This window comes from Erythrolamprus reginae, chromosome 1 (genome assembly GCF_031021105.1).
Source record: "Erythrolamprus reginae isolate rEryReg1 chromosome 1, rEryReg1.hap1, whole genome shotgun sequence".
Lineage (NCBI taxonomy): Eukaryota > Metazoa > Chordata > Lepidosauria > Squamata > Dipsadidae > Erythrolamprus > Erythrolamprus reginae.
Window position 1 is genome coordinate 357,677,764 of NC_091950.1, and position 26,991 is coordinate 357,704,754.

Sequence of the window (26,991 nt, forward strand, 5' to 3'; positions counted from 1 at the left end):
TGTTTTGAAATTCTCAACTGACTCAGCAAAAAGACCACGTATACAGGCATTATAAAAATGACTTGGTAAATACCAAGTTATTCTGTTAATGGTGGTAGACCCAGGCAGTGAAGGGCTACCAAACCTTTTACTTCCACACTGTGGGTGTGGCTTATGCAGGACGCCATTTTTTCTTTCAACTTCTTTCAGTGCAAATTGGGTGCTCTGGGGGGAGCTCCATTATCGTTACCCCACTGCGTTCCCCCCATCTGGGCAGCAGCCCACCCCTGGACCCAGGTGACAAAATTAGATTTTGAGGAGGCAGCATTAAATTAATGTATATACCCAGAATAAAGAATTGTATGTATAGAAATGATATAAAATAATTAATTGAAAAGAGGCACTGACAGTTTAAAAATGTATGGAAATATGTTATCAGTCTGTTAAATATGAGATGAGCTAGGATAAGAATCACTCAGGGAAAGGAAATAGAAAGGTGAAGGGAGAAGAGAGGGAGTGGAGGGAAATAGGAAAGGGAAGAGAAGGAGTAAAAGGTAGACTCAGCCTTCCATCATTCCAAGGTGGGTAAAATGAGGAGCCGGATTGTGGGGGCAATAGCCTAGCTCTGTTTAAAAAACGCTATTGCTAACATGTTGTAAGCCGTCCTGAGTCTAAGGAGAAGGGCGGCATAAAAATCGAATAAACAAACAAACAAACAAACAAACAAACAAACAAACAAACAAATAGAAAGGTAGGAGGAAGAGATGGAGATAGAGGAAGTGGAGTGTAAAGAAATGAAGAAAGACAGACTGATTAGAAGTAGTATAGAATAGATGCAAAATAGGATTTTGATTTAATAATGATTGGATTAGAATGTATAATTGTGTATGTGATTGATATATTTTAAGGTATATACATTGATTTCCATATATATATATATGGAAGGCAAAAAAGGAGCCATGATGTTCCTTCAATATACCAGGATGATTCGACACAAAAAACCCCTGTAACCCTTCCCTGGTACAGAGCTGAAGGGATTGGATACAGTAGCCTAGAGGTTAATTCTCTGCCTTACAAGGCAAATGTTGCAGGTTCAAGTCCCAGTGAGTGTATGGCTAGTTGATGAGGCCAAAATAAGGCCGAAATAGATCTATCCTAGTCTCCCTTAATTTTCAAATTCAGCAAAAACATGTGACACACACACACACACACACACACACACACATTGTTGTGGTTGGCTCTGGGCCAGCTTCTGCAACGGGGAATTTGGACATTGCTTCAGGGGAATTCTCTGGTTCATAGAGATGTGTGTGTTATTGCCAGCAGATTCTGATAGTGAAGATTCACTGCCAAGGACAGACAGTGTGGGAGAGGAATTAGACAGATGGGTGCAGCTAGCCCATCAGGTAATGCTCCCATTAGTGGGACGTCAGACTTGGAGGAGGATCCACTTGTGGATGCCCATGTGCGCAGGCTCATGGCAAGAAGGGACCAGCTGCGCAGGTGTCATCGAAGCTAAGGGAGAACACCTGTTGCAGAGGCAATTAGATTAATATATTTGGGGATAAATTACAGGCGTTGGGGAATGTGCGTGTGGACGTTTACTCGTTGGAGAAAGACCATTGCTACTGTTTGGATTATTCCAGGACTTCTACTGACTTTTGGACACTTCACAGTTAAATAACTCCTGTGGACTCATTGAAGGGGGTGGCTGTGAAGATTCACAGCTGCCTTGATTGCTTGTTTATTTTGTCTTTTGCCGCATTCCAGGACTGTTATCTGAATGAGAGAAATTTGGCTCTTTTTAGAGTGTATACTCACAAAACTGTTTGGATAAACTACTTTCATTTTTTCTGTGACTGTGTGTGTTTGAATTTGCATTCCTAACTCACTGGGGGCTATTAATGAAAGGCCCGGCTCAACAATATATATATGTGTGTGTGTGTGTGTGTATGTGTGTGTATACCAATTAAAGAAGCCCCCCAAGTATATCTTAGATCTGACCAACCACTGTCTGACAAATACATACTTCATCTATAATGAACAAAGATATAAACAGATAGAAGGAGCCCCCATGGGATCACCCCTCTCACCTGTCATCACAAACCTCTACATGGAATATTTTGAAAACAATGCATTGGAGCAATCTAAGCACAAACCTAAACTTTGGCTGAGGTATGTAGACGACACTTTTGTAATTTAGCCACATGGAAAAGAAAAACTAGACAATTTCCTCACACATCTCAATAGCCTACACCCCAAAATACAATTTACTATGGAAACAGAAACCAATGATCAACTTCCCTTTCTGGATGTCCTAATCTATAAAAAACCCAATGGCACCCTAGGACACACCATCTACCAAAAGAAAACCCACACCAACCGTTATTTAAATGCACACTCCCACCACCACCCCGCACAGATCACCTCAGTAGCCAAAACCCTCATCACCAGAACCAAACGCCTAGCTGACCATGAGCACTTAAAAACAGAATTGAACAAACTCAAAGATGTATTAATTTCTAATGGATTCGAAAGAAAAGCAATTACAAACATAATCAAAAAAGAGACATCCCCCAAAAATCAAGACCAAGAACAGGATAATGGCACCACCCTCCTCCCTTACATCAAAGGCACCACAGACAACATTAGTAAAATTCTACACAAACATAATATCAAAACTTCATTTTTCACTAACCAAAAAATATCAAACATCCTAAGGAACCCAAAAGATAAAATCCGACTAGAACACCAAGGAATCTATGTAATCCCTTGCAAAACATGTGCAGCCACATACATTGGACAAACCAATCGAAGAGTGAGCCAACACATTGCAGAACATAAGAATGCAGTCAAAAAAGAAGAAAAAACTTCCTCCCTTGTCCAGCACATTAAAAAAACAGGGCACGAAATTGACTTTGAAAAAACTAAATTACTTTCCAAAACAGAAAATGTTTACAGAAGAATAATTATGGAAGCCATAGAGACAGAAAAGCACCCCCTCAGCATGAACAAAAGAGATGACACGTCCCGCCTACCAGAGATTTGGAAACCAGCCTTAAACAAAAAAACATATCATAATCATCACCATGTCAATCCTTCAACTAAATGTGATTCCACCAACCAATCAAATCATTAAAACATAGTCACCCAATCTATTTGCTACATTCAAAGCAAATCTCCACCCCCAACACTATATATAAGGAACAAATGGCAGTTGCAAACATTCTATATTTACAGCAGCACGAAGCTTATAACTTCAGCCTGATGATGGTGAATGTGATTTCACCGAAACGTCGCATAGACACTCAAAATATTACATGGAGCAAAACCCGAACTCAGAACAATCTACACACACACACACACACACACACACACATATATATGTATGTATCATTTTGGTAAGATTGGTTTATGAGGCTTATATGGGAATTAATCAAGCATACAAATGTTATTCCTGCTTGAGGAAGTCGGAAGACCTCCAAGGCCTCTTTGAAGATCTTAGAAGCCGATGTCTTAGAAGAACTTGAACGATTAAAGATAAATAAGGCAATGGGTCCAGATGGCATCCACCCCAGAGTTCTTAAAGAACTCAGATCTGTCATTGCTACCCCCCTGACTGATTTGTTTAACCAATCCTTGTTAACAGGAGATGTTCCTGAGGATTGGAGAATGGCAAGTGTTGTGCCTATCCACAAGAAGGGCAGTAGAGAAGAAGCTGGTAACTACAGGCCAGTTAGCTTGACATCAGTTGTCGTTAAAATGATGGAGACTCTACTGAAAAAGAGGATAAATCAGCACCTAAAAAACAATAAATTATTGGACCCAAATCAGCATGGCTTTACTGAAGGCAAATCATGTCAGACTAATCTCATTGATTTCTTTGACTATGTCACAAAGGTGTTGGATGAAGGTGGTGCCGTGGATATTGCCTACCTGGACTTCAGCAAAGCCTTTGATACGGTTCCACATAAAGAGCTGATAGATAAATTAGTGAAGATTGGACTTAATCCCTGGATAGTTCAATGGATTTGCAGCTGGCTGAAGCATAGACACCAGAGGGTTGTTGTGAATGGCGAGTATTCTGAGCAGAGTCAGGTTACAAGCGGTGTGCCACAAGGGTCTGTTCTGGGTCCTATTCTTTTTAATATGTTTGTGAGTGACATAGGGGAAGGTCTGGTAGGGAAGGTTTGCCTATTTGCCGATGACTCTAAAGTGTGCAATAGGGTTGATATTCCTGGAGGCGTCGGCAATATGGTAAATGATTTAGCTTTACTAGATAAATGGTCAAAGCAATGGAAACTGCAGTTTAATGTTTCCAAATGTAAAATAATGCACTTGGGGAAAAGGAATCCTCAATCTGACTATTGTATTGGCAGTTCTGTGTTAGCAAATACTTCAAAAGAAAAGGATTTAGGCGTAGTGATTTCTGACAGTCTCAAAATGGGTGAACAGTGCAGTCAGGCAGTAGGGAAAGCAAGTAGGATGCTTGGCTGCATAGCTAGAGGTATAACAAGCAGGAAGAGGGAGATTATGATCCCGCTATATAGAATGCTGGTGAGACCACATTTGGAATACAGTGGTACCTCGAGATACGAGTTTAATTCGTTCCGGACCTGGGCTCTTAAGTCGAGCAGCTCTTATCTCGAACGACTTTTCCCCATAGGAATTAATGTAAATAATTTTAATTGGTTCCAGCCCTCAAAAAACTCACAAAGTTAGTCTAAATTATGCAGAAAGACATGTTTTTAATGAAGAAATGTACATGTACATATAAATGAATAATGAAGTTTCTTTCACTTAACTTGTAAACTTTCTTAAACTTTTAAATTTACATATGTTCAACTTCTCTGCCACCCAATCCTGTAGGACAGAGGTCCCCAACCCTTTTTGCACCAGGGACCGGCTTTAAGCGATCAAGAGAGGAATGGGTGAATGAATGGACGGAGGGTGGGAAGGAAGGAAGGAAAGAGGGAAGGGACAGGAACAGAGGAAGGAAGCAAGGAAACTTATGAAAGGGGAGAGTAAGAGAGGAATGAGTGAAGGGAGGGAGGGAGGGAAGAAGGTGGGAAGGAGAAAGAAAAGAAGAAATAGAGGAAGGGAAGGTAAAAGAGAGAAAGAAAAAGAGCAAGAAAGAAAGAAAGAAAGAAAGAAAGAAAGAAAGGGGGAAGGGACAGGAACAGAGGAAGGAAGCAAGGAAACTTATGAAAGGGGAGAGTAAGAGAGGAATATGAGTGAAGGGAGGGAGGGAAGAAGGTGGGAAGGAGAAAGAAAAGAAGAAATAGAGGAAGGGAAGGTAAAAGAGAGAAAGAAAAAGAGCAAGAAAGAAAGCTGCAAGCACCCCCCCGAGCCCACCAGGCCGGCTGCAACCTTTTAAAACATGCGCGCCGCTTCGCAGCTGTCTCCTGAAGCCGAACGCGGAAGTTAGCGTTTGGCTTCAGGAGACAGCTCCTTGGCGCTTGTATCTCGAATTTGGGCTTGTAAGTAGAACAAAAATATCTCTCCCCTCCCAGCTCTTATCTCGAGTTGCTCTTAAGTAGAGCAGCTCTTATGTCGGGGTTCCACTGTACTGTGTTCAGTTCTGGAGACCTCACCTACAAAAAGATATTGACAAAATTGAACGGGTCCAAAGACGGGCTACAAGAATGGTGGAAGGTCTTAAGTATAAAACGTATCAGGAAAGACTTAATGAACTCAATCTGTATAGTCTGGAGGACAGAAGGAAAAGGGGGGACATGATCGAAACATTTAAATATATTAAAGGGTTAAATAAGGTCCAGGAGGGAAGTGTTTTTAATAGGAAAGTGAACACAAGAACAAGGGGACACAATCTGAGGTTAGTTGGGGGAAAGATCAAAAGCAACATGAGAAAATATTATTTTACTGAAAGAGTAGTAGATCCTTGGAACAAACTTCCAGCAGACGTGGTAGATAAATCCACAGTAACTGAATTTAAACATGCCTGGGATAAACATATATCCATCCTAAGATAAAATACAGAAAATAGTATAAGGGCAGACTAGATGGACCATGGGGTCTTTTTCTGCCGTCAGACTTCTATGTTTCTATGTTTCTATGTTGTTAAATTGTGGAGAAAAAAAGTAAAAAATAACACACACACCCCAAGTCATTCTGTTACTAGAATACCAGAACAACAAAGAGGCCTTGGAGGTCTTCCAACTTCCTCCTCAAGCAGAAATCCTGTACCTTTTCAGATAAATAATAAAGTAAATAAGCAAGACATTTGCTAGAGGAGATATCAATAGTATCTCCTATCGCAATAGTTACTTTCCTAAAGTGATTGTTGATCTGTTAATGCAGAGATGGGCAGCATGGTGCCAGAGATAAATTGGATTAATTCCCATATAAGCCTCATAAGCCAAACTTCCTGAAACGATCAGTGGGCAGTAGTTTCGTAAACTACTCAAGACTCATTTATACCGCCAGGCATGGGGGAGTTGAGATAGCTCTTCCCCCTAGGCCATTACAAGTCGTGCATGGTATGTTTGTGTGTATGTTTGGTTTTATAATAGGGGTTTTTAGTTGTTTTTTATTATTGGATTGTACATGTTGTGTTTATTATTGTTGTTAGCCGCCCCGAGTCTGCGGAGAGGGCGGCATACAAATCCAATAAATTATTATTATTATTATTATTATTATTGCCTTTTCTTATTTTAACCCAAAGTCCTTCTTTCTGCCAGTATCAGCTGATAAAAGCACAATGCCTTTTCAGTAAGTGGGTCAGTCTTTGGTCATGGAATGTCACCCGCACACCCACCTTTATCCTGCTTGTCACCTTTTTAAACATAGGCAAGAGCTTTGCTGCAAGTCTTTGTTCACTGAAACTGAACCCATAATTAGCCAGTGAGATCATTTACGAGTTCAGGCCAGAAGCTGAGCATGGCTTTGTGCATAAGGTTCCAAGCATGGGACAGAAATGTCATAAACAAAATACGATGGACGCTCTACAAAAGGAACTTCAGGCTTCCACTGCAGGAGCACGTTGTGCTCTTCACACCCTCCGCTTGGGCTTGACATCTTTCACTGCTTAAGAGGGGACCGTAACTTGAAACTGCCTATATTAAAACCACTTTGTGCTTGGGAAGGACATTTATTATGTTTTACAGGTTTAATACCATCTTCCCAATCTGAGGATAACGAGGTTACAGTCCAACATATCTCAAGGTCACCATGTCCTCTAGACATGGACTAGAAGAGCAATCGCCTTCTTGTTTAGGCAATGCTTGATCAGTGGTGAAAACTTGCACTTTTTACATAATGAGGAGTTGTTATTTGTGGTGCTTTCCTCTTACAATGCTGTGTCTGTTCTGCTTTGTTCGGTAGCATAGGGCTGGGATGTTTTTTTCAGCAGTCTATCCTCAAAAATGCTTCCTGAACAGAACATGAATAGTTTTCCCCATCAGTCTGGTTGAACTGTTATCTTCCATCACTCCTATGCTTCATTTTGCTACCAATGTGAAGGCAATAACAACTTAATTAAAAAAATAAAGGTTTTAGAGATCTCAGAAGACAAGAGTTGGAACCTTCTTAAAAGAGAAAAGTTACTCTATTGCCACACTGCTCCCTGGTGGTAGATGGAACTTTATAAAGAGCAGGGAAAAATGGTTGGTTATAAGATAGGTGGCCATATAAATGTTTTTAATGAATAAAAAAACATGTACAGTATTTGTTAAAAGAAAACTGCACTACATTAACATTCTTTAGCCCTCAGCAACAGACAAAATGCACAATGTTTCATTTCGTTTATTTTTCTAATGAAGGGCATATCTAAAAAATGGGAAATTAGCCATTCTGTCCTAAAGTGGAGGTATCCATTACATCAGGGGTATGTATCCATTAGAACACCCAGTCTCTGAACCAGCACCAAGCCATGGCATGCCAGAAACTGGGCCATGGAAACAAGCAAAGCACCATCCATAGGATGCAGGCATGAGAAACCATGCCCCCTCCATTCCATGGAAAAATGTTTTCCCAAGGAACCAGGCCCTGGTGGTACCCAAACGGTTGGGAGCCACAGTATTATATGAAACATTTTGTATTATCATATGCTGAGAACAGATGGCTAGAGGAGTGTTTCTCAACTTTGGCAACTTGAAGATATTTGGACTTCAACTCCCAGAATTCCCCAGCCAGCGAATGCTGGCTGGGGAATTCTGGGAGTTGAAGTCCAGATATCTTCAAGTTGCCAAGGTTGGGAAACACTAGGCTATAGAGTGGCTAATCTATTGTACTTTAATTTAGTAATGTGCGTTTAGTGTAGTAATTTAGGGTAGTTTCTTTTAGACAATATTCAAATTTGGAAGATAACACTAAGAACAAAAATCGATTTAGCTTCCTGTAGTGGTTAGCTCTGGCCCAGCTCCTGCCCCAAGGACTGTGGATGTGGGGGAGACATTCACATGCTGCAGGCCTGTTTTGCCCCCCCCCCGGTGGAATCTGCTGATGAAGGCTCCTCTGACCAAGAAGACATGAGTGACAGGGAGGAGGAGAATGTGGCAGACAGCTCAGAAGGAGATTAATTCTCTAGCTCCTCCTTGGATTCAAAACAAGTTAATGATACAGCCACACATGCAGAGAGCGATGCATAGGCAACAACAACAACTGAGAGATTATTATCAAAGAAAATGAGGCCACCTGTGGTTGGGTGGGGCTGTGGTAATTAGTGAGGCTGCTATAAATAGCAGCCTGTGGGTTTGGCCATTGTGAAGGATTATCTGATTGTGTTGTGTTTCATGACTGCTTTACTGACTTTGACCTTTTGTGTGCTGATTTTTCCCCGCTTGGAAATTAAACCAGAGCAAAGTGTGTTTCACTTTTTGAAAGAAGAAGGACTGTGAATTGCCTCACAGCTGCAAGCTAAGTATCACAGAACTGATAAGGGACTTGTACAAATTACCAGTTTGTTTGGAGACAAGTGCTCTTTGCTATACCAAAAGAGGGCTTGGTTTAAGTGAATTTTCATTATAAAGAACATTGTTTTGAATTTTCAAACGTGTGTGTGTCTGAAATTTGTACCTGTGAATTTTTGGGAGGATTCTACCAGAGAGCCCCACAGAACAGCTTCCATTGTTAAAACTGGCACAAACAACGCTATTTAGATTCCTGAACTTTGGTTGTGGAAATAACGTATAAAATCCAATGCAGAGGAAAATGTTAGCATCTGGAAAAAGTGGGATGGTTTTGGAATTTTGACTTTATTTCTTCAAGTTAATGAAAAAAAAATCATGATCATTTAAAGTTATCTATTGATTCTTTTTTCTATATCTAAATAGATATTTAAATAAAATTTGCCTTACTTCTGTTTCTAGTTACTAAAGAAAAGAATGTCTCAGATAAATAATAAAAATGAATTGTAGGGAAATAGGGAATAGGGAAACTATTTTTTTCTTGCCTCATCACCTTCCTGGTAGACTGGCGCCACTGGTATGATCTAAATCGCCTTAAACAAATCCAATTTGTACGCCTGTTAGCTATTCCCACCAGAATAACTTCAGTATACACATCAGTAGTCCTTGGTAGTTATGCCATCACTTTATTGTATTTATATCTTCAATAATCATATTTTAAGAATAATATCCTGTACATATAATATATATATTTGCACTGTCCCTGCACACATCAGGAGAACCCAGCAACAGATTTTGGTTGCTTCTGTAATCCAGAGTTATTAATTTATGCAAAATTAATATATTATAAAGCATTGTTATTAATCATATATGTATTGAGAGAGACTTCCCTACTTATTTCTCATCTAGACATTGACTAGGCCAAAACTTATTTAAAGCCAAAGGCTGCACTGGATGCATTCAAATTCTGTCCCATACTAAATTCATTCTAAAGGAAACAAATGAGATATGTACTGTATAGTATTTAATGGATTAAGCATTGCTTAATGTATCAGGAACTGGGCATGATATAAGCATCTATGTATCCATATTATATTTGATATATATACTGGACTTTTGGTCACATTTTCTCTATAATGACTAAGATTTCTGCCTTACAAGGCAAAGGTCCCAGGTTCAAATCCCAGTAATGGTGTGGCTACCTGATGAAGGCAAATAAGCCCGAAATAGATCTATAATAATCTCCCTTCCTTTTCATTATCAGCAAAATATGTTATACATATACACACACACACACTGCCCCCAGATGACTCATCAGAAAAACTATATATGTATATATATATGCATGTATGCATGTATGTACATATGTATGCAAATACTTGCACGTACTGGCCAACTGTAAAGTCTTTCCTTTCAACAAAAAGATGAGACATCTTAATTCTGCTTGCATTGGCAGTAAGAACTTACAGGGATTTTAAGTGCAATATTCATTTTATTGATTTGTTATTTGGAACTGCATAGGACAGTGTTTCCCAATCTTGGCAACTTGAAGATATTTGGACTTCAACTCCCAGAATTCCCCAGCCAGCATTTGCTGGCTGGGAAATTCTGGGAGTTGAAGTCCAAATATCTTCAAGTTGCCAATGCTGGGAAACACTGGCATAGGACACTTAAAGAGAACGTGACCTGTTGGAAGTAGACTTGAAATCATTCCTTGTACAACTAAATATTGCTGCACAAGAAATAGCCTTCTGCTGGAATTATTTCAACATCTTAAAGATCTAAATTCTCTGTCTTGGTAGCCCTCAACTTACAACAGCTCATTTAGTGACCGTTCAAAGTTACAACACTGAAAAGTGTCACTTATGGCCATTTTTCACATGACCGTCACATCATCCCCATGGTCATGCGATCAAAATTCAAACTGTGGGCAACCAACTCACATTTATGACTCACAACAAGTTGCAGTTGTTAAGTTGTCCCTTAACAACTGCAACAATTCATGTAAGAACTCTGTCAAGAAAGGCTGTAAAATTAGGCAAAACTCATGTCTCACTTCACAACAAAGTTTGGCTTCAATTATGGTCGTAAGTCAAGGACTATCTGTATTTAGCTAGATATGAATTATTCCTTGCCAAATAATTCTGGTTAAGATGATATAGGATTGTAGAATTAAATATGGTATCAGTGATGGCGAACCAATGGCAAGGGTACCACAGGTGACACATGGAACCATATATGCTGGAATGTGAGCTGTTGCCCTAGCTCAGCTCCAACATGCATGTGTGTGCTGGCCAGCTGATTTTTGGCTCACATAAAGGCTCTGAGAATGCATTTTTGGCTTCCAAAGAGCCTTCGGGGAGGGTGTGAAAAGCCTTTGGAGCCTTCGGGGAGGGTGTGGGAAGCCTTTGGAGCCTGGGGAGGGAAAAACCTGAGCCTACTGGGCCCATCAGAAGTTGGGAAAAAGGCAGTTTTTGTCCTCCAGAGGGCCTCCAGGGGATGGGGGTAGCTGTTTTCGCCCTCCCCAGGCATTAAATTATGGCTACGGGCACTCATGCATGCACAATAGCACAAATGCACACTCTTTGGGCACCGAGGAAAAAAAGGTTCGCCATCACTGGTATATGCTAATTGCTGTAGGCTAAGTGTAAATCCGATATGGTTCATGGAGCACGTTTCACATTTACCAACTTGTGCCCTAAAGATGTACTTGGGTATAGTTCCCATTAGCCCTAGTCCGTGTTGCTAATGGTAATGGAATTCTTCTCAGTATGTGAAATAAATTAAGACATGAAATAATAGGGTGCACTACTGGGTTTTTCTACCTTGGACTAGCCCAAATCTAGTTTATTATCTGTAAAATATTCAGGAAATATATATTCAAGGTCAATTCCTTCGCACTTAAATCAAGGAAATCTTTCACAAAAAGTAACATCTGAAAAGAAAAGAAAAACCACCTCAGGTTTCCAGTAAATCAAGCATAAAGCACCAATAAGCAAATCCTACAGTAACAGATGTCTCTAGAATAAAATCTAATATTCTTAAAACACTTCTAAAGTAACCTTCTTTTCCCAACACAACTCACTGGAAAACCTAAGCTGTTTTTTTTTCTAAGACGATCCAAAGTGGAAAGCTTTAGCATTTTTAAAAAATTCAGGTGGAACAGATTAAACAATTATGCAGCTATTTTATCTAAAACAATAAAACGCCTACATTATACAGGATTCCTGAAGGAAGAATTCTAAGTCTAGCCTGTCTAGAATCTTTTAAGGCTCCAGTTTGCCCAGCATTAGCTCCAGGTGTTACTACTAAGGTAAGAAATAATCTGATGCAGGTGGACAAAATGCTTGTCTTCCCCTTTTAATACTTTTAAGTACTTTTGCCTATGCAAAGAGATATCTAAATGCACTGACTTGTCAGAAAGGAATCTCTAGGGTAGAAATGCAGGAACATGCATTGTAAGGAAGAAAAACTAAACACACAATAAGTTAATATAGACTGATCTTCACTTAAAATTCACATCATAATAGCTATGTAATGTATTGTATCTACATAAGAACCCACTGAAAACAATTGCAATCTACTTTAATGTATCAAATCTATTTTTATAACTTTCAATATCATTGAAGCTCCTCTGCCTCTATTTTATATGGGGCTGCATAGAAAAGTGGAATGGAATAAAACTTCCGGTGCCAAATTGGTCTAATAAAAAGTGTGGCAGAGCAATAATTCTGACGCAACAAAATATTAAGAGATTTTGTGGGAGAAATGAAAGGAGTTGAAATATTACTTTTGCAGCCAATACTATTTTCAGCAAGATCTCAATTTGGAGAACTATAACAAGCTAGTATTTCATTTCCCCTTTTATTTATTTTTTCTGGTGGGAATAAAGTATTGATCTGGAGAGAAATTATATTTTTTCATTAAAAAGATGTTACATAGTATATACAGTGTCTACATGTACAGTACTACTGTATCTACCAATATATACTTCTTTCAGCTGTGGCCAGGGGGACCTTTACCCGGGTTCGCCTGGTGTACTAGTTACAGCCCTATTTGGACCGGGAGGCTTGCACACAGTCACTCAGGTCCTCATTACCTCCCGTCTCGATTATTGCAATGCGCTTTACATGGGGCTACCCTTGAAGAGTGTTCGGAAACTGCAGATCGTCCAGAATGCAGCCACGTGAGCTGTTATGTATGTACCTCAGTACGCCCATATAACACCAACACTCTGCGTGCTGCACTGGCTGCCGATTAATCTCCAGTCACAATTCAAGGTGTTGGTTATCATCTATAAAGCCCTACATGGCTTAGGGCCTGACTATTTATGGCAGTGTTTCCCAAACTTGGTAACTTGAAGACATCTGGACTTCAACTCCCAGAATTCCCCAGCCAGCAAATGTTAGCTGAGAAATTCTGGCAGTTGAAGTCCAGACAACTTCAAGTTGCCAAGATTGGGAAACACTGATTTATGGGACCATCTCCTGCCACATATCTCCTAGAGCAGTGTTTCCCAACCTTGGCAACTTGAAGATATTTGGACTTCAACTCCCAGAATTCCCCAGCCAGCCAGATATCTTCAAGTTGCCAAGGTTGAGAAACACTGTCCTAGAGGCCTATTAGGTTGCACAGAATCGGCCTCCTCCAGGTCCCGTTGACTAAACAATGTAGGTTGGCGGGACTGCGGGAGAGGGCCTTTTCTGTTGCCGCCCCAGCTCTATGGAACCAACTCCCCCCGCCCCCGATGTTGGCACTGCTCCCACTCTACTGGCTTTTTGAAAAGCTGTTAAGACCTGGCTTTGTCGACAGGTCTGGGGGGCCATGAACTCTAGCATGCCCAAATTATGTTTGGCTGGTATATATGTTTGTTAGATTGATTTTTTGGGTTTTAGGGTTGTAAAAGGGTTTTAATCTACTGTTGATGTTTGACTTCTTTTTATTATTGTACTATTGTATTTTTTTTTATTGTTGTAAGCCGCCCCAAGTCCTACGGGATTGGGCAGCGGCATAGAAATTAAATTCAGGCCACTTTATGTGTGCTCTTGTTCTATTTTGGAGAATATAGTGAATTAGACCTTTGTGTATCATGCTTTATGCATAAAAGCCTCTTACTCTAAGCGTAAGACTTTCTGAAGATCAGCAACCAGGGCATGACAAACTGTCCATACTTCTAAAATTCTTATTGCTAGCCAAACCTAATCTAGTTTTATTAACAGGCGTAAAAACTCATCCTTTGATGGAATACAAGATAAGCTTAGAGAGGATTCAGGATTAAGGAATAAAGCAATTACTTACAGTCCAATTTACTTAATGCTACCCAGTTTAGGAAGAGAAGGAAAGAGAATTTGCTTGCCATTATTTATGGGGTTATTATGGGATCACACAATAATGGAATTATAACTACAGTATATCATGAGTTCTCTTTACCTTGGGTCATTTTTCTTATATGAGCAATGCCAAATAAACTACAGTGAACCCTCGAGTTTCGCGTCCTCAAGTATCGCGAAAGGGCTATTTCGCGAGTTTTCAACCCGGAAGTAAACTCCACCATCTGCGCATGCGTGCCCTTTCACGCATGCGTAGATGGTGGAGTTTCCCCGCCGGGCAGAGGCTTCCCTGGGTCTTCCCCCTTCCCCCAGAGGCTTCCCTGGGACACCCCAGCTCCGCTCCCCAGCTGGGAAGCGGCCCCAGCAACAGCGTGGGCGGGCGGGCGGTGCCCGCGCGCTTGGGGACATCCCAGCTCCGCTCCCCAGCTGGGAAGCGGATCTAGGGAGTCCCCACCGCGCGCGCATTGCTGGGGAAAGCGCGCGCGCTTGGGGACATCCCAGCTCCGCTCCCCAGCTGGGAAGCGGATCTAGGGAGTCCCCACCGCGCGCGCGTTGCTGGGGAAAGCGCGCGCGCTTGGGGACATCCCAGCTCCGCTCCCCAGCTGGGAAGCGGAGCTAGGGAGTCCCCAAGCGCGCGCGCACCCCAGGCGCGAGCAACGGGGTGGGCGGGCGAAGGGCGGGCGGCAGTGGAAGCAAAAACACCATCTGCGCACGCGCAGATGGTGTTTTTACTTCCGCACCGCTACTTCGCTAAAAATCGATCATCGCGTGGGGTCCTGGAACGGAACCCTCGCGATGATCGAGGGTTCACTGTATTGTGATTACAGAATGGGCAGATGGGACTGAGAGTGTGACATGGTTTCACACATTATACACATAATGTGTTTTATTTGAAGTTCGACACAGTATATTATGTGAACCCAGTTTAAGGTTCACATTAATCTTTGTGAGCTGTGGTACATTTAGAACTTTGAGAACAGTCCACGGACATTCCCACAAATGGTTGCAATGGTGGATACACACAGTCGTTTAACAGAAGGCTGACTGGCAAGATTGTGTCCCATCACTATAAAAACCTACAGCATGGTGGCTTTGCATCACTTTACTTCTCGTTTTGTTTTTAATTGAAAGGATATTGACAGAAAATAAAATCAGGACTAACATGCAATATGAGGTTGCTAAGCATGCTGAACCCACAAATATCAATCATGATGTGTGACTTAATTAATAACATGAATACAGCCAATTATTTAGCAAATCATAGTTACATGAAATCTGACTGTAAATGACATGGGAACATAGCCAAAGATTCATATATCTTCATTTAGAGTGACCTGGAAGGTAAGCTAATCCAGTGTTTCCCAACCTTGGCAACTTGAAGATATCTGGACTTCAAGTCCCAGAATTCCCCAGCCAGCATTTGCTGGCTGGGGAATTCTGGGAGTTGAAGTCCAAATATCTTCAAGTTGCCAAGGTTGGGAAACACTGAGCTAATCTATGTCAGCATGGAGCTCTCCAGTAGAACAAGCAAAAAATTGTATTAAAACAGTTCTGTTTGCAATTTGCTTCTTGCTGATTTTACTGTGGAAACCAGGAATGTCAAAAGTTTCATGATAGCATATTGTTAGCTGTTTTATAAGAGATTTGAACAACCAACTTTTAGTGATGTAGTTATACAAATCACAAATACCTATACTCTGCTCTCCTTTCAGACAGTTCCTGTACTTGAATTGTATTTTTCTCAAAGAGTGCTTTTTCAATGTTAAAAAAAAATACCCTGTATTATCACTGTGCAATTATATAAAGTGGATTTTAAGCTTCTTCATACCAAATACTCTCTCAAGGAGGATTCTTCATTTTACTTTAAGGTAATGCAATTAATCTACCTTCTACACAAAATTAAAAAAAAATAATATATGAGAAATATGAAAAGGAAGGTCTTCAATGCTCCAAATTATTTGGGTGAACTCAGCTCTGAATACGAGCAATTAGGTTCAAGCTGCATGGATCCTGATACCTGCAGCATTAATAGTCTGAAGAACCAGCTGTGAAGTTCCAGGGGAAACTATCAAAACTTGTGTTTTGTTTTTAGTGTTTCCTGTGAAAAAGGTACGGAATTAAGGGTAAAATTCACAAGGTTTTCTCCATTAAAAATTGGCCTGCTGCCCATGGACGTTTTTAAACAGGATCGCCATTATTCTTAGATATAGAACTGATGAGCTGCAAGGGTGTCCATGAAAGGTTGCATGAGATAATCTGTTGAGAAGTAGAAGATCAGGCCAAAGGTGATGGAGATGGGAAGAGCAGGTAGCGCCTTCTTAAAGACTGCAAGCAATAGAAGGGTTAAGCACAGACCCTAAGACAAAGAAAAGGAACATGATCAACAGGACTATCCCCAGCTGGAATATTTTTTTGTACAGATAAATATAAAAAAATATTAAAATCCTGTGATACAGAAACAAGAAATGAATGAGAAATTATTTCATCCGAATATAATGATTCATGCCTTTGCTATTAACTCTGCTGGTATGTGTTAGCAAGATCGGATGGTCTCTACTATATTAGCTTACCTTTCACTGCTTAGCTAGGTGTGAGAAAAATAAAATAAGGGTTAGAAACATAGAAACATAGAAGACTGACGGCAGAAAAAGACCTCATGGTCCATCTAGTCTGCCCTTATACTATTTTTTGTATTAATCTTAGGATGGATCTATGTTTATCCTAGGCATGTTTAAATTCAGTTACTGTGGATTTACCAACCATGTCTGCTGGAACTTTGTTCCAAGGATCTACTACTCTTTCAGTAAAATAATATTTTCTCATGTTGCTTTTGATCTTTCCCCCAACTAACCTCAGATTGTGTCCCCTTGTTCTTGTGTTCACTTTCCTATTAAAAACACTTCTCTCCTGAACCTTATTTAACCCTTTGACATATTTAATTGTTTCGATCATGTCCCCCCTTTTCCTTCTGTCCTCCAGACTATACAGATTGAGTTCATTAAGTCTTTCCTGATACGTTTTATGCTTAAGACCTTCCACCATTCTTGTAGCCCGTCTTTGGACCTGTTCAATTTTGTCAATATCTTTTTGTAGGTGAGGTCTCCAGAACTGAACACAGTATTCCAAATGCGGTCTCACCAGTGCTCTATATAGCAGGATCACAATCTCGCTCTTCTTGCTTGTTATACCTCTAGCTATGCAGCCAAGCATCCTACTTGCTTTTCCTACCGCCCGACCACACTGCTCACCCATTTTGAGACTGTCAGAAATCACTACGTCTAAATCCTTCTCTTCTGAAGTTTTTGCTAACACAGAACTGGTTTGCCCTACTGTGTTATTAATATTGTACCCTACTTTGGTCCCCTAAATATGCTTTAGCTGCCTAGAGGTAAACTTATAAACTCGAGTTAGAATATGGATGCTGACATTTTTCTAGCTTTGCTTAAGAGTACAAATGAGTGTATATTCCTGAACCATACATTCTTCTATTCTTGATTTTGTTACATAGAAACACAGAAGACTGACAGCAAAAAAAGATCTCATGATCCATCTAGTCTGCCCTTATACTATTTTATCTTAGGATGGATATATGTTTATCCCAGGCATGTTTAAATTCAGTTACTGTGGATTTAACAACCACGTCTGCTGGAAGTTTGTTCCAAGGATCTACTATTCTTTCAGTAAAATAATACAGTAAAATAATTGTTGGATTGTTAATATCTGGTTGAGCACCAAATTACCAATAACGTATCAATAACATTTAAACCAGGGTTAAATGTGCATTTAAACAATGGCTGGCTAGGAAATTTGGGAATTAGATATCCACACATCTTCGAGTTGGTAAGGTTTTGAAACTTTTAATTAAATAGTAAAAAAAATGATGTTAAAATATTCATGAATTGGGAGACATGGTAACAAGGTCAGCGAATGAATAGGCATAGCAACTAAATCAGCCAATGGGAGCTTAAAGACATTTGAGTCTGTGCAGAGAATCGAAACTGAAACTTAAGCTAGAAGGCTGGGCTTGGCTCAGCCCATTCTGTACTCTGACTGCTCTGAACTAGACACTGCTTGTGACTGCTGCTATGTTAAAGAAAAATTCTGCTACTGGTACTGTAAATACTCATTTGTTATTATGTATATAAAGAATTTTAATAAATCCAGCTGAATCAGTTATCTGTGTGTGCTTCTAGATTTGATTTATGCAACAAACTCTGACAAAGAATATTTAGGTTATTGTCACCTTTCCGATCTTAATACTAAAAGCTAAACAGAATGTCATATCACAGTAAAGATTCAAACTGACCCTGTTAAAAAAACCCACTCATTATCATTTGAGTAAGCCCTCCCAATTAAGGGAGATTCCCAACTGTACTGGGATTCACTCTTCAATCTCAGGTGTGCAAATGTCTAGGACCCAATGCAGACTGATTGATTGATTGGTTATTTGTTCGTTTGTTTGTTCTGTTTTTTTAATGCCACCTTAACGGAGCCAACATATTGCCCCCACAGTCCAGGCCCTCATTTTACCCACCTTGGAAGGATGGAAGGCTGAGTCAACCTTGAGTCGGTGATGAGATTTGAACTGCTGACCTGCAGATCTAGCAGTCAGCTATAGTGGCCTGCAGTTCTGCACTCTACCCACTGCGCCACCTTGGCTCTTATAATCCATGCTGCTAACCTTGTTTTATAGCATGTCAAGGGACAAAGCACAAGAATAGTATTTAAATCATTTCTGTCTTTTCTCCTATGCAAAAAAATATTCCCAGAGCAGGTCACAACTCTGAGATAATTCTTATCCTCGGGTTTACACTCAAAAGGAAGCATGACAGGGAAAGAAGCCAAAAGTACAATTACTTACTGTATTATTTTTACTTACTATGAGGATGGCTACAAAACAAGCCAATGTTGTATTCCAGTCCCCACTAGCAGTGGCAGCTGCTTTGCCGACAAGCACACTATAGAATATAAAGTCTCCTAGACCCAGCTTGACTCCTCCTGTTAGAAGTAAATATAATTCCATCAGATAGTTGTGTCTGTCTTCCAACACATAATTTAAGTTAGGTTTAGCAAATGTGATATTTATGAACATCACGGGGCTCTCAGAAACTTTCCTTGTATACCAATATTTTTAACTTTTAAAAAGACCTCTTTTATTTTTATAGGGGCTAATTACCACCTGTAAAGAGATACATAGCATCGGATCAGGCTATTTGTGGGACCACCTGTCCCCTATTGTTTCTTCCCACCCACCAGGTGTAGCAGAAAGGGCATGTTCTGTGTTCCCTCCATCAAATAATGCCATTTTCTTGGGCCCTGGAAACCGGTTTTCCCTGTGCTGGACGCAGCTTGTAGAAAACCATCCCCAAGACTCTGAAGACCCCAACATTTTTATTCTTTCATAAGGCTCTGAAGACCTGGTTGTTCTTCCAGAATTTTGTCCAGGAAGTTGGACAATATCTGTGGGGTTCTCGGTGCTTTCTGAGCTTAGTTGTTTTCTTGGAGACATATCATTATCCAGCCAGGTAATATTATCAGTGCTAAAAATGAATGGTGTTGGATCTCTTGTTGGGAAACTGTGATCATCTATTCAGACCAAGCTAAGTCCAGAAACACTAAGGAATTCCTGGAGGTTTGGCCATCAACAAGCACAAACAACATCTACATCCAAGAGACAATAAAAAAGCTAAAAATGAAACAAAAAGGTCAAAACACCTCCTTATTTATTTATTTATTTATTTATTTGTTTGTTTATTTGTCTTTTATGTCGCCCCACTCCTAGGACTCGGGGCGGCTTAGAACATACAATGGAGCAATTATTATTATTATTATTATTATTATTATTATTATTATTATTATTATTATTATTATTATTAAGATTTGTATGCTGCCCCTCTCCGAAGACTCGGAGCGGCTCACAACAGCAATACAAAATACAAATCCAATGATTAAAAAGCAAAACAGTTAAGAACCCTTGATTTAAAAACACTCATACAACCCAAACAAATCATACATAAAACGGAGCGGCCGAAGGGAATCAATTTCCTCATGCATGGTGGCAAAGGTGGGTTTTTAGGAGTTTGTGAAAGGCAAGGAGGGTGGGGGCAGGCCTAATCTCTGGTGGGAGTTGATTCCAGAGGGTCGGGGCCGCCACAGAGTGTTCTGTCTGGGTTCCCCCAGACCTCAACACCAACTGGAAAAAACAGCCAGACACTCTGGTAAAAGCCAAAAGTATTTTATAGCTGGAAAAAATAAACACAGAGGAAAACCTGTTCTTCCCAACAGACAGGCTATAATACTTTACAGCAGAGTCCTGATGTCCAGACAATACAGCAAGCTTCCCAAGGTTTCAGTAGTCAAAGGCACAAACCAGGATTCCAAGACGCCAAAGTTCACAGCCAGGTCCCAAGACTCTCAAAGATAAAACTCCACAAGCCAGGAAGGGTGGGTCTGCCTTTTAGCCTTTCCAAAGAGCACCACACCCAAACCCAGCTGTTGCCTCTTTAATGCTGAAAGTACTTAGCCAATTGATCCCTTCTCTGAGTAGCTCTTCTCTGTCGCAGATCAATTATGGCTTGTGCATTTTCCTCTAAGGAATCCAGGCTGCTTGCTGGGGAGAGCTCCCTCTGGGGGGACTCTGGCTGTCCTCCCTCTTCTTCAGCCTGGGATTCCTCCTCCTCGTCTGCCTGCACCTCCTGTTCCTCAGCCTCTCCCTCTGAGCTGGAAACCGACAGAAGATCAGCCGTTCCCTGGGGGGCCTCAGACGGAACCACAACACAGAGAAGGCTCTTTCCCTGGCTCCCGCCAGACGGCATTGTTTTGTCGACGGGACCCGGAGAAGGCCAACTCTGTGGCAGAAGGCGGTCCTAAATCCAATTAATTTAAATGTACAATCTAAAAACACACAAAAAACCCCCATAAAAAGACACTCATTCCCATTCAGTCAACTTATTCTCAACACATTCATTGGCCAGGGGGCTAGAGAGTCTAGTGGCCTCGAGCCTGGCAGCATAGATGAGTCTTAAGACTCTTGCAGAAGGCAAGGAGGGTGGGGGCAGTACGAATCTCTGGGGGGAGCTGATTCCAGAGGGCCGGGAAGGCAGAAAAGGCATTGTCTAGTTGACAGGACCTGGGGAAGGTCGATTCTGTGGGACCTGTCCAGTCTCTGGGATTCATGCGGCAGAAGGCAGTCCGTAGAGATTCTGGCATGATGCCATGTAGGGCTTTAACAGCAATCAACACCCAAATAAGCAAAGACTAACACCAAGATTAATACTAGACCAACAATCAAATAGTAAACAATTGCATAATCAAGGAACCATTCAGACAAACAATGTTATCCAGAGTCATAGCTATGAAATGAGTGGATCTATAAATCATTTAAATAAAGTAAATACATTTGCATCAATTTGTTTCGGTCTTAAGGCTCTCTCTGGAATAGTACAGGGTGCCTAAAATACTTGCTTGCCTTCTTAAAAATGGGTGTTTTATGACCTCTATACTGACTGTTGTGGCCAAGTATACTCACTAGTAGATCTTAAGATTTAAATGAGCCCTCATCCCAAAAAGATTACATATCCCATGTTACAAAGTAATATTTCCTATATGCAGAATAACATTTCTTTGTGGCCTTCTCTTAAGACCACACAAGCATATGAAATGGCCAACATTTGATTTCTACCTATATGTAAGGAAGTACCCAATGTTCCTGCATTCTGTAACTACACCCAAATTAAGGGCCAAAATTAATGAATACACAGAACCAATCTCAAACAGATTTGCTGTAATTCAGGACCTCCCTAGGATTTTTCACAGATAGTGCATGTTGTAAAGGAAAGAAGGATGGAAATACCCTTTATCTTGCTCAAAATCCTTCTTCATTCTCAGGCTCAACCGAAGGAAACAGCTACCCAACAGCAAAATGACTCTTAGCTGTACAAATAATTGTAATATTTCTTTTAAAGACAGCTGCTCCTATTTTGAAGGACTAATAATAGTGAATTTTTAATTTATTTAAGTGACAACAGCTTACTTTCTTCCTCCTCTTGGCTTTCCTCAAAGTTGCGAGCAATTTGACCAAGTTGTTGGCCCCTTTGATTAATAGTTGAGTTTCTCATTTCTGGAACTTCAGGCTCAGCATACGAAGTATTATCATTGGTCTCTGCTTCTTCAGCCAATTTGAGACATAACAATGAGAAAAAGACAAGCCAAAACAAGAAAAATCAATGCATTACAGTAAAACTTAAGAAAAAAAAATTAGAATAAAAATTCACTCTGGGTGGGACCTGAGCAGCTTTGACGGACTCACTCAATGCAATCACCGAGCAGACGGATTTAACCTATTCCTGGATGCTCTATCCACATGGAGGGAGAATTGATAGTTTTCTGAATATTGTTTACAACGTTCATAAATTCATATGGCTGGACATGGTGGATCTGAATCTTACCACCAATCTACTCACAAATTTTAAAATAATTCTTTTTTCTGTGCATAAATTGTTGAAAGGTTCAGAACCATTCTTTAGTCAGTAACTGAATTAACTCTTTCGATGCATAGATTTCTAATGCAGCAATCATACAAGTCTCACGGAAACTTCCCTTTATAATTATCTTGCAATAAGCAAGAAATCCAGTGAATATAATGTATCAAGTGTATCAATCACTATATCACCGTATTTTTGGAGTATAAAACTCGCCTTTCGCCCCCAAAAGAGGCTGAAAATTTGGGTGCGTCTTATAGCCCAAATGTAGCTTTTTTGAAGCTTTTTTCTCTAGCCTTAGCAAGGTGCTAACCATCTTCCCAGCTTGCAGGATTTTTTCACTGCTATTCCGAAGAAGGTTTTTTTGAGCCCTAAGTCTTTGCAGGCTTGTTTTCATTGCTGCTCCCTCTAAAGTTCCACCCCCCCCAGCTCTAACCAGGGGATAAAATAATGTGCTGAAGCTGACCAGGCTAAGGACGCTAGCCAGATGAATACCTGACCGGGATATTTTTCCCCCCTATTTTCCTCCCTCAAAATTAAGGCATATCTTATACTCCAGTGCATCTTATACTCCAAAAAAACACCTGGATCCCGTATCTCCTGAGAAGACCTCCTTTGTGCATTGTCTGGCTTTGCCATTCCTATTGTCCACATCATTGCAGCTGAAAGAAAGAGCAAACAATATACAACTTACGAAATGAGACTGATGGATTGTTCAAAGTTGCAAAGTACAGTACAATCAATTGTCTTATATTAAGAAAATGTGTCAATGCTACAGATACTTGCACTTGCCTATCAGTACACATTTGCCTTCCATGTACCGCAGCATCATAGCCATGCTGCCTACATGACCATGAAAAAGTCTTTGGTTTTTTAAAATGTTTTATTTATTGTATTTATTACATAAAGAAAAAACATACAGTATATTTACAGATCATTTCCCGTTGTTTAACAATAATTTTCTTTGTACGCTACTGATTTTGTTATTTTGGGCACTGGGCTCATACTTGCAAACACCAAACTTTGCAAGGCCGTAAACTTTCCTCTTTAAAAAATTCTGAAATAATCAGGAAGTTTAATTTTACATCTATTTCCACGATCTCGGAATATCCAACAATATCTCTGAACAGGGGAAAATCAAGAGAGAATTTCAATTTCCCTTCACTTTCATTCTGAGATAATATTTTTAATTAACAAGGCACCACTAGTTGCTACAACAGAGGTAAGGTCAGTCACACAAAAGAAGCCTATATTTTACTCACAGGAATAAATAAGTGCAGGAAATATTGGCTCATTTCTCTCTTGTGCTGTTTCCACCAACATTCGGAGAGGTCCCTTTGGACACAAAACTGCTACCAAGTCTGTGGACAGAAAAAAAAAGTCAACTTAATCCCAAGTAACATTCGGAACATCTAATTTCCCTGCTGATACATGGTAGGGAGTCCTTTCACATTTTTCTCAAAAATAGCATTACTAAATCATAATAATAGCAGTAAAATAGAGTACAATGTACAAAGAAAACATTCTGAATCTTGGAGAGCTTCCTCTTTGAAATGAGAGAGGAGATAAATGCAATTTCAGAACATCAAACCAGGGAAAGAGGAATTCAGGGAATAAAACACCCGTATGCTTGTGTTGTATGGTTTTTAAATGATGGGTTTTTAGATGCTTTCTTTTCAAATATTAGATTTGTTACATTGTCATATTGTTATTATTATTGTTGTGAGCCGCCCCGAGTCTCTGGAGAGGTGCGGCATACAAATCTAATAAATTATTATTATTATTATTATTATTATTATTATTATTATTATTATTATTATTTAGTATAAGCAATTCCAAGGAAATAAAACCACCAATGTTTATATGCCACACAGAATCTAACTAATCCTTCTTGGCAAATGCAGTCCAACCTTACCAATGGACAAAGCAAGGTAACGGACTTATGAATTAATTTTGATATCACTAAAAAGATGGCATTTATATCCAGCTGCAAATTCTTCTCATTCTCTTTAGTTACCCCTCCTTTGCCATGAAAATATTGTGAAGAAATGTTGCCAATACAATAAAGAGCAAAAGGGAGAATTTGAATGAAACGAAACATTGGAGAAATATTTAAGTAGAAACACATTCTTAAGACTACACAGGATGAGTTTTGAGAAGCAATGGAAACTGCAGTTTAATGTTTCCAAATGTAAAATAATGCACTTGGGGAAAAGGAATCCTCAACCTGAGTATTGTATTGGCAGTTCTGTGTTAGCAAAAACTTCAGAAGTGAAGGATTTAGGGGTAGTGATTTCTGACAGTCTCAAAATGGGTGAACAGTGCAGTCAGGCGGAAGGGAAAGCAAGTAGGATGCTTGGCTGCATAGCTAGAGGTATAACAAGCAGGAAGAGGGAGATTATGATCCCGCTATATAGAGTGCTGGTGAGACCACATTTGGAATACTGTGTTCAGTTCTGGAGACCACACCTACAAAAAGATATTGATAAAATTGAACGGGTCCAAAGACGGGCTACAAGAATGGTGGAAGGTCTTAAGCATAAAACGTTTCAGGAAAGACTTAATGAACTCAATCTGTATAGTCTGGAGGACAGAAGGAAAAGGGGGGACATGATCGAAACATTTAAATATGTTAAAGGGTTAAATAAGGTCCAGGAGGGAAGTGTTTTTAATAGGAAAGTGAACACAAGAACAAGGGGACACAATCTGAAGTTAGTTGGGGGAAAGATCAAAAGGAACATGAGAAAATATTATTTTACTGAAAGAGTAGTAGATCCTTGGAACAAACTTCCAGCAGACGTGGTAGATAAATCCACAGTAACTGAATTTAAACATGCCTGGGATAAAAATATATCCATCCTAAAATAAAATACAGGAAATAGTATAAGGGCAGACTAGATGGACCATGAGGTCTTTTTGTGCCGTCAGACTTCTATGTTTCTAAGCATTTTTGTGTACTCAACTCACAAACCACAATTGAATCCAACATTTCTGTTACTGAGACATTTGTTAAGTGTGCTCTGCCCCATTTTACAACCTTTCTTGCCACAGTTGCTAATCTGGTTGCTAAGGGGTTCAGGCTTCCCCATTGACTTTGCTTGCAAAAAAGTTGCAAAAAAGGCATAAGATGACCTTGGGACCCAGCAATGGTCATAAGTGTGAATCAGAAGACAAGCTCCTGGATTTTGATATGATCATGGGGATGCTACAAAGGTTATAACTGAAAAATTGCCGTATCTTTTTTCCCCAGTGCAGTTGTAACTTTGAACTGTCACTAAATTAACTGTTGTAAATTTATGACCATCTAGATCAGTGTTTCCCAACCTTGGCAACTTGAAGATATTTGGACTTCAACTCCCAGAATTCCCCAGCCAGCGAATGCCAGTTTCTTAACATGTATTTTAGAACAAGTATTGGATTTTTTTTTAAAAAAAAATCCATTTAAAGCTTTGCTGTGATTGTTTCAATTCATCTGATTCTGAGCCACATTCCAATGGCATAATGAATAATGATTACAATCAGTTACCAGAGTTTGTTCTCCTTGTCTCTGTACCGAACTACACATTTATGACAAATTATGGCTTGTCAGGTTTGGAAAGCATTAGTAGCTATTATCAGAGTGGAGCTTGCAATCAGATTAGAGTAAAAGGAAACCCAGCCTGGAGAAGACCATGCATAATAAATTAAGGTTTATTGCAATATTTGAACACAACCTTCTAGAATACAGGTTTCAGAGCTGAAACAATCTCTTCGAAGTGTAATGCAAAGATTTAATATTTCATCATTATTTATGATTTGTAGGACACGGCATTAAGTTGGTTTAGTCTCCTCGCAAAAGGCACGCTCAGTTTGCAGGGGATGAACACCTTACTAATCCTTCTGTTGTAGACATACCATAAACAGAGATGCCTCCTAGGATGACCCAAGCTGACCACTCTGGCAAGTACTTGATGAAAACTAAAGCCATCAAGGCACTGATCATAATGAGATAGGCTTGCTGAAGTTTCAAAGGCCCCTTCCAATGGATGCAAATCATCCCAACTGCTCCAAAATTCCAGATGACAAAGAACAGAGTAGGGTAATCCATAGCCACGTTGTAGGTCTTGAGTACTTCACTGTCAGACAAAAAAAAAAGAAAAAGTTCACTGCCATGATGTAGTAACTGTGAACTAACAAACAGCACAAGGTGACCCTGTATTATATAGTGCAGTGATTTTCAACCTTTTTTGAGCCACGGCACATTTTTTACATTTACAAAATGCTGGGGCACACCACCAACCAAAATGACACAAAATGACACCCTAAGACACTCTCCTCTCTTTTTCCATCCCTGTC

The 26,991-nt window shown here is 40.0% G+C and overlaps 1 protein-coding gene across 7 annotated transcripts in view; it reads right to left on the bottom strand.

Moving 5' to 3' along the window:
• Positions 1–15,263: 15,263 nt before the first annotated feature.
• The window catches only part of PSEN2 (presenilin 2), a 33,030-nt gene continuing 21,302 nt past the window's right edge, over positions 15,264–26,991 (bottom strand). For 3 of the 7 annotated variants that reach the window (XM_070734312.1, XM_070734313.1, XM_070734315.1), the window contains exons 6-11: positions 26,551–26,771; positions 23,919–24,017; positions 23,241–23,318; positions 22,209–22,343; positions 19,056–19,174; positions 15,264–16,532 (exon numbers count right to left, since the gene is read on the bottom strand). In XM_070734312.1, coding sequence (XP_070590413.1) covers positions 16,377–16,532; positions 19,056–19,174; positions 22,209–22,343; positions 23,241–23,318; positions 23,919–24,017; positions 26,551–26,771 — 808 coding nt within the window. In that variant the 3' untranslated portion in view covers positions 15,264–16,376. Of the gene's footprint in view, positions 16,533–19,055; positions 19,175–20,907; positions 21,043–22,208; positions 22,344–23,240; positions 23,319–23,918; positions 24,018–26,550; positions 26,772–26,991 lie in introns of those variants that run through there. The other 4 variants (XM_070734318.1, XM_070734317.1, XM_070734316.1 and 1 more) reach the window with 3 other exon arrangements.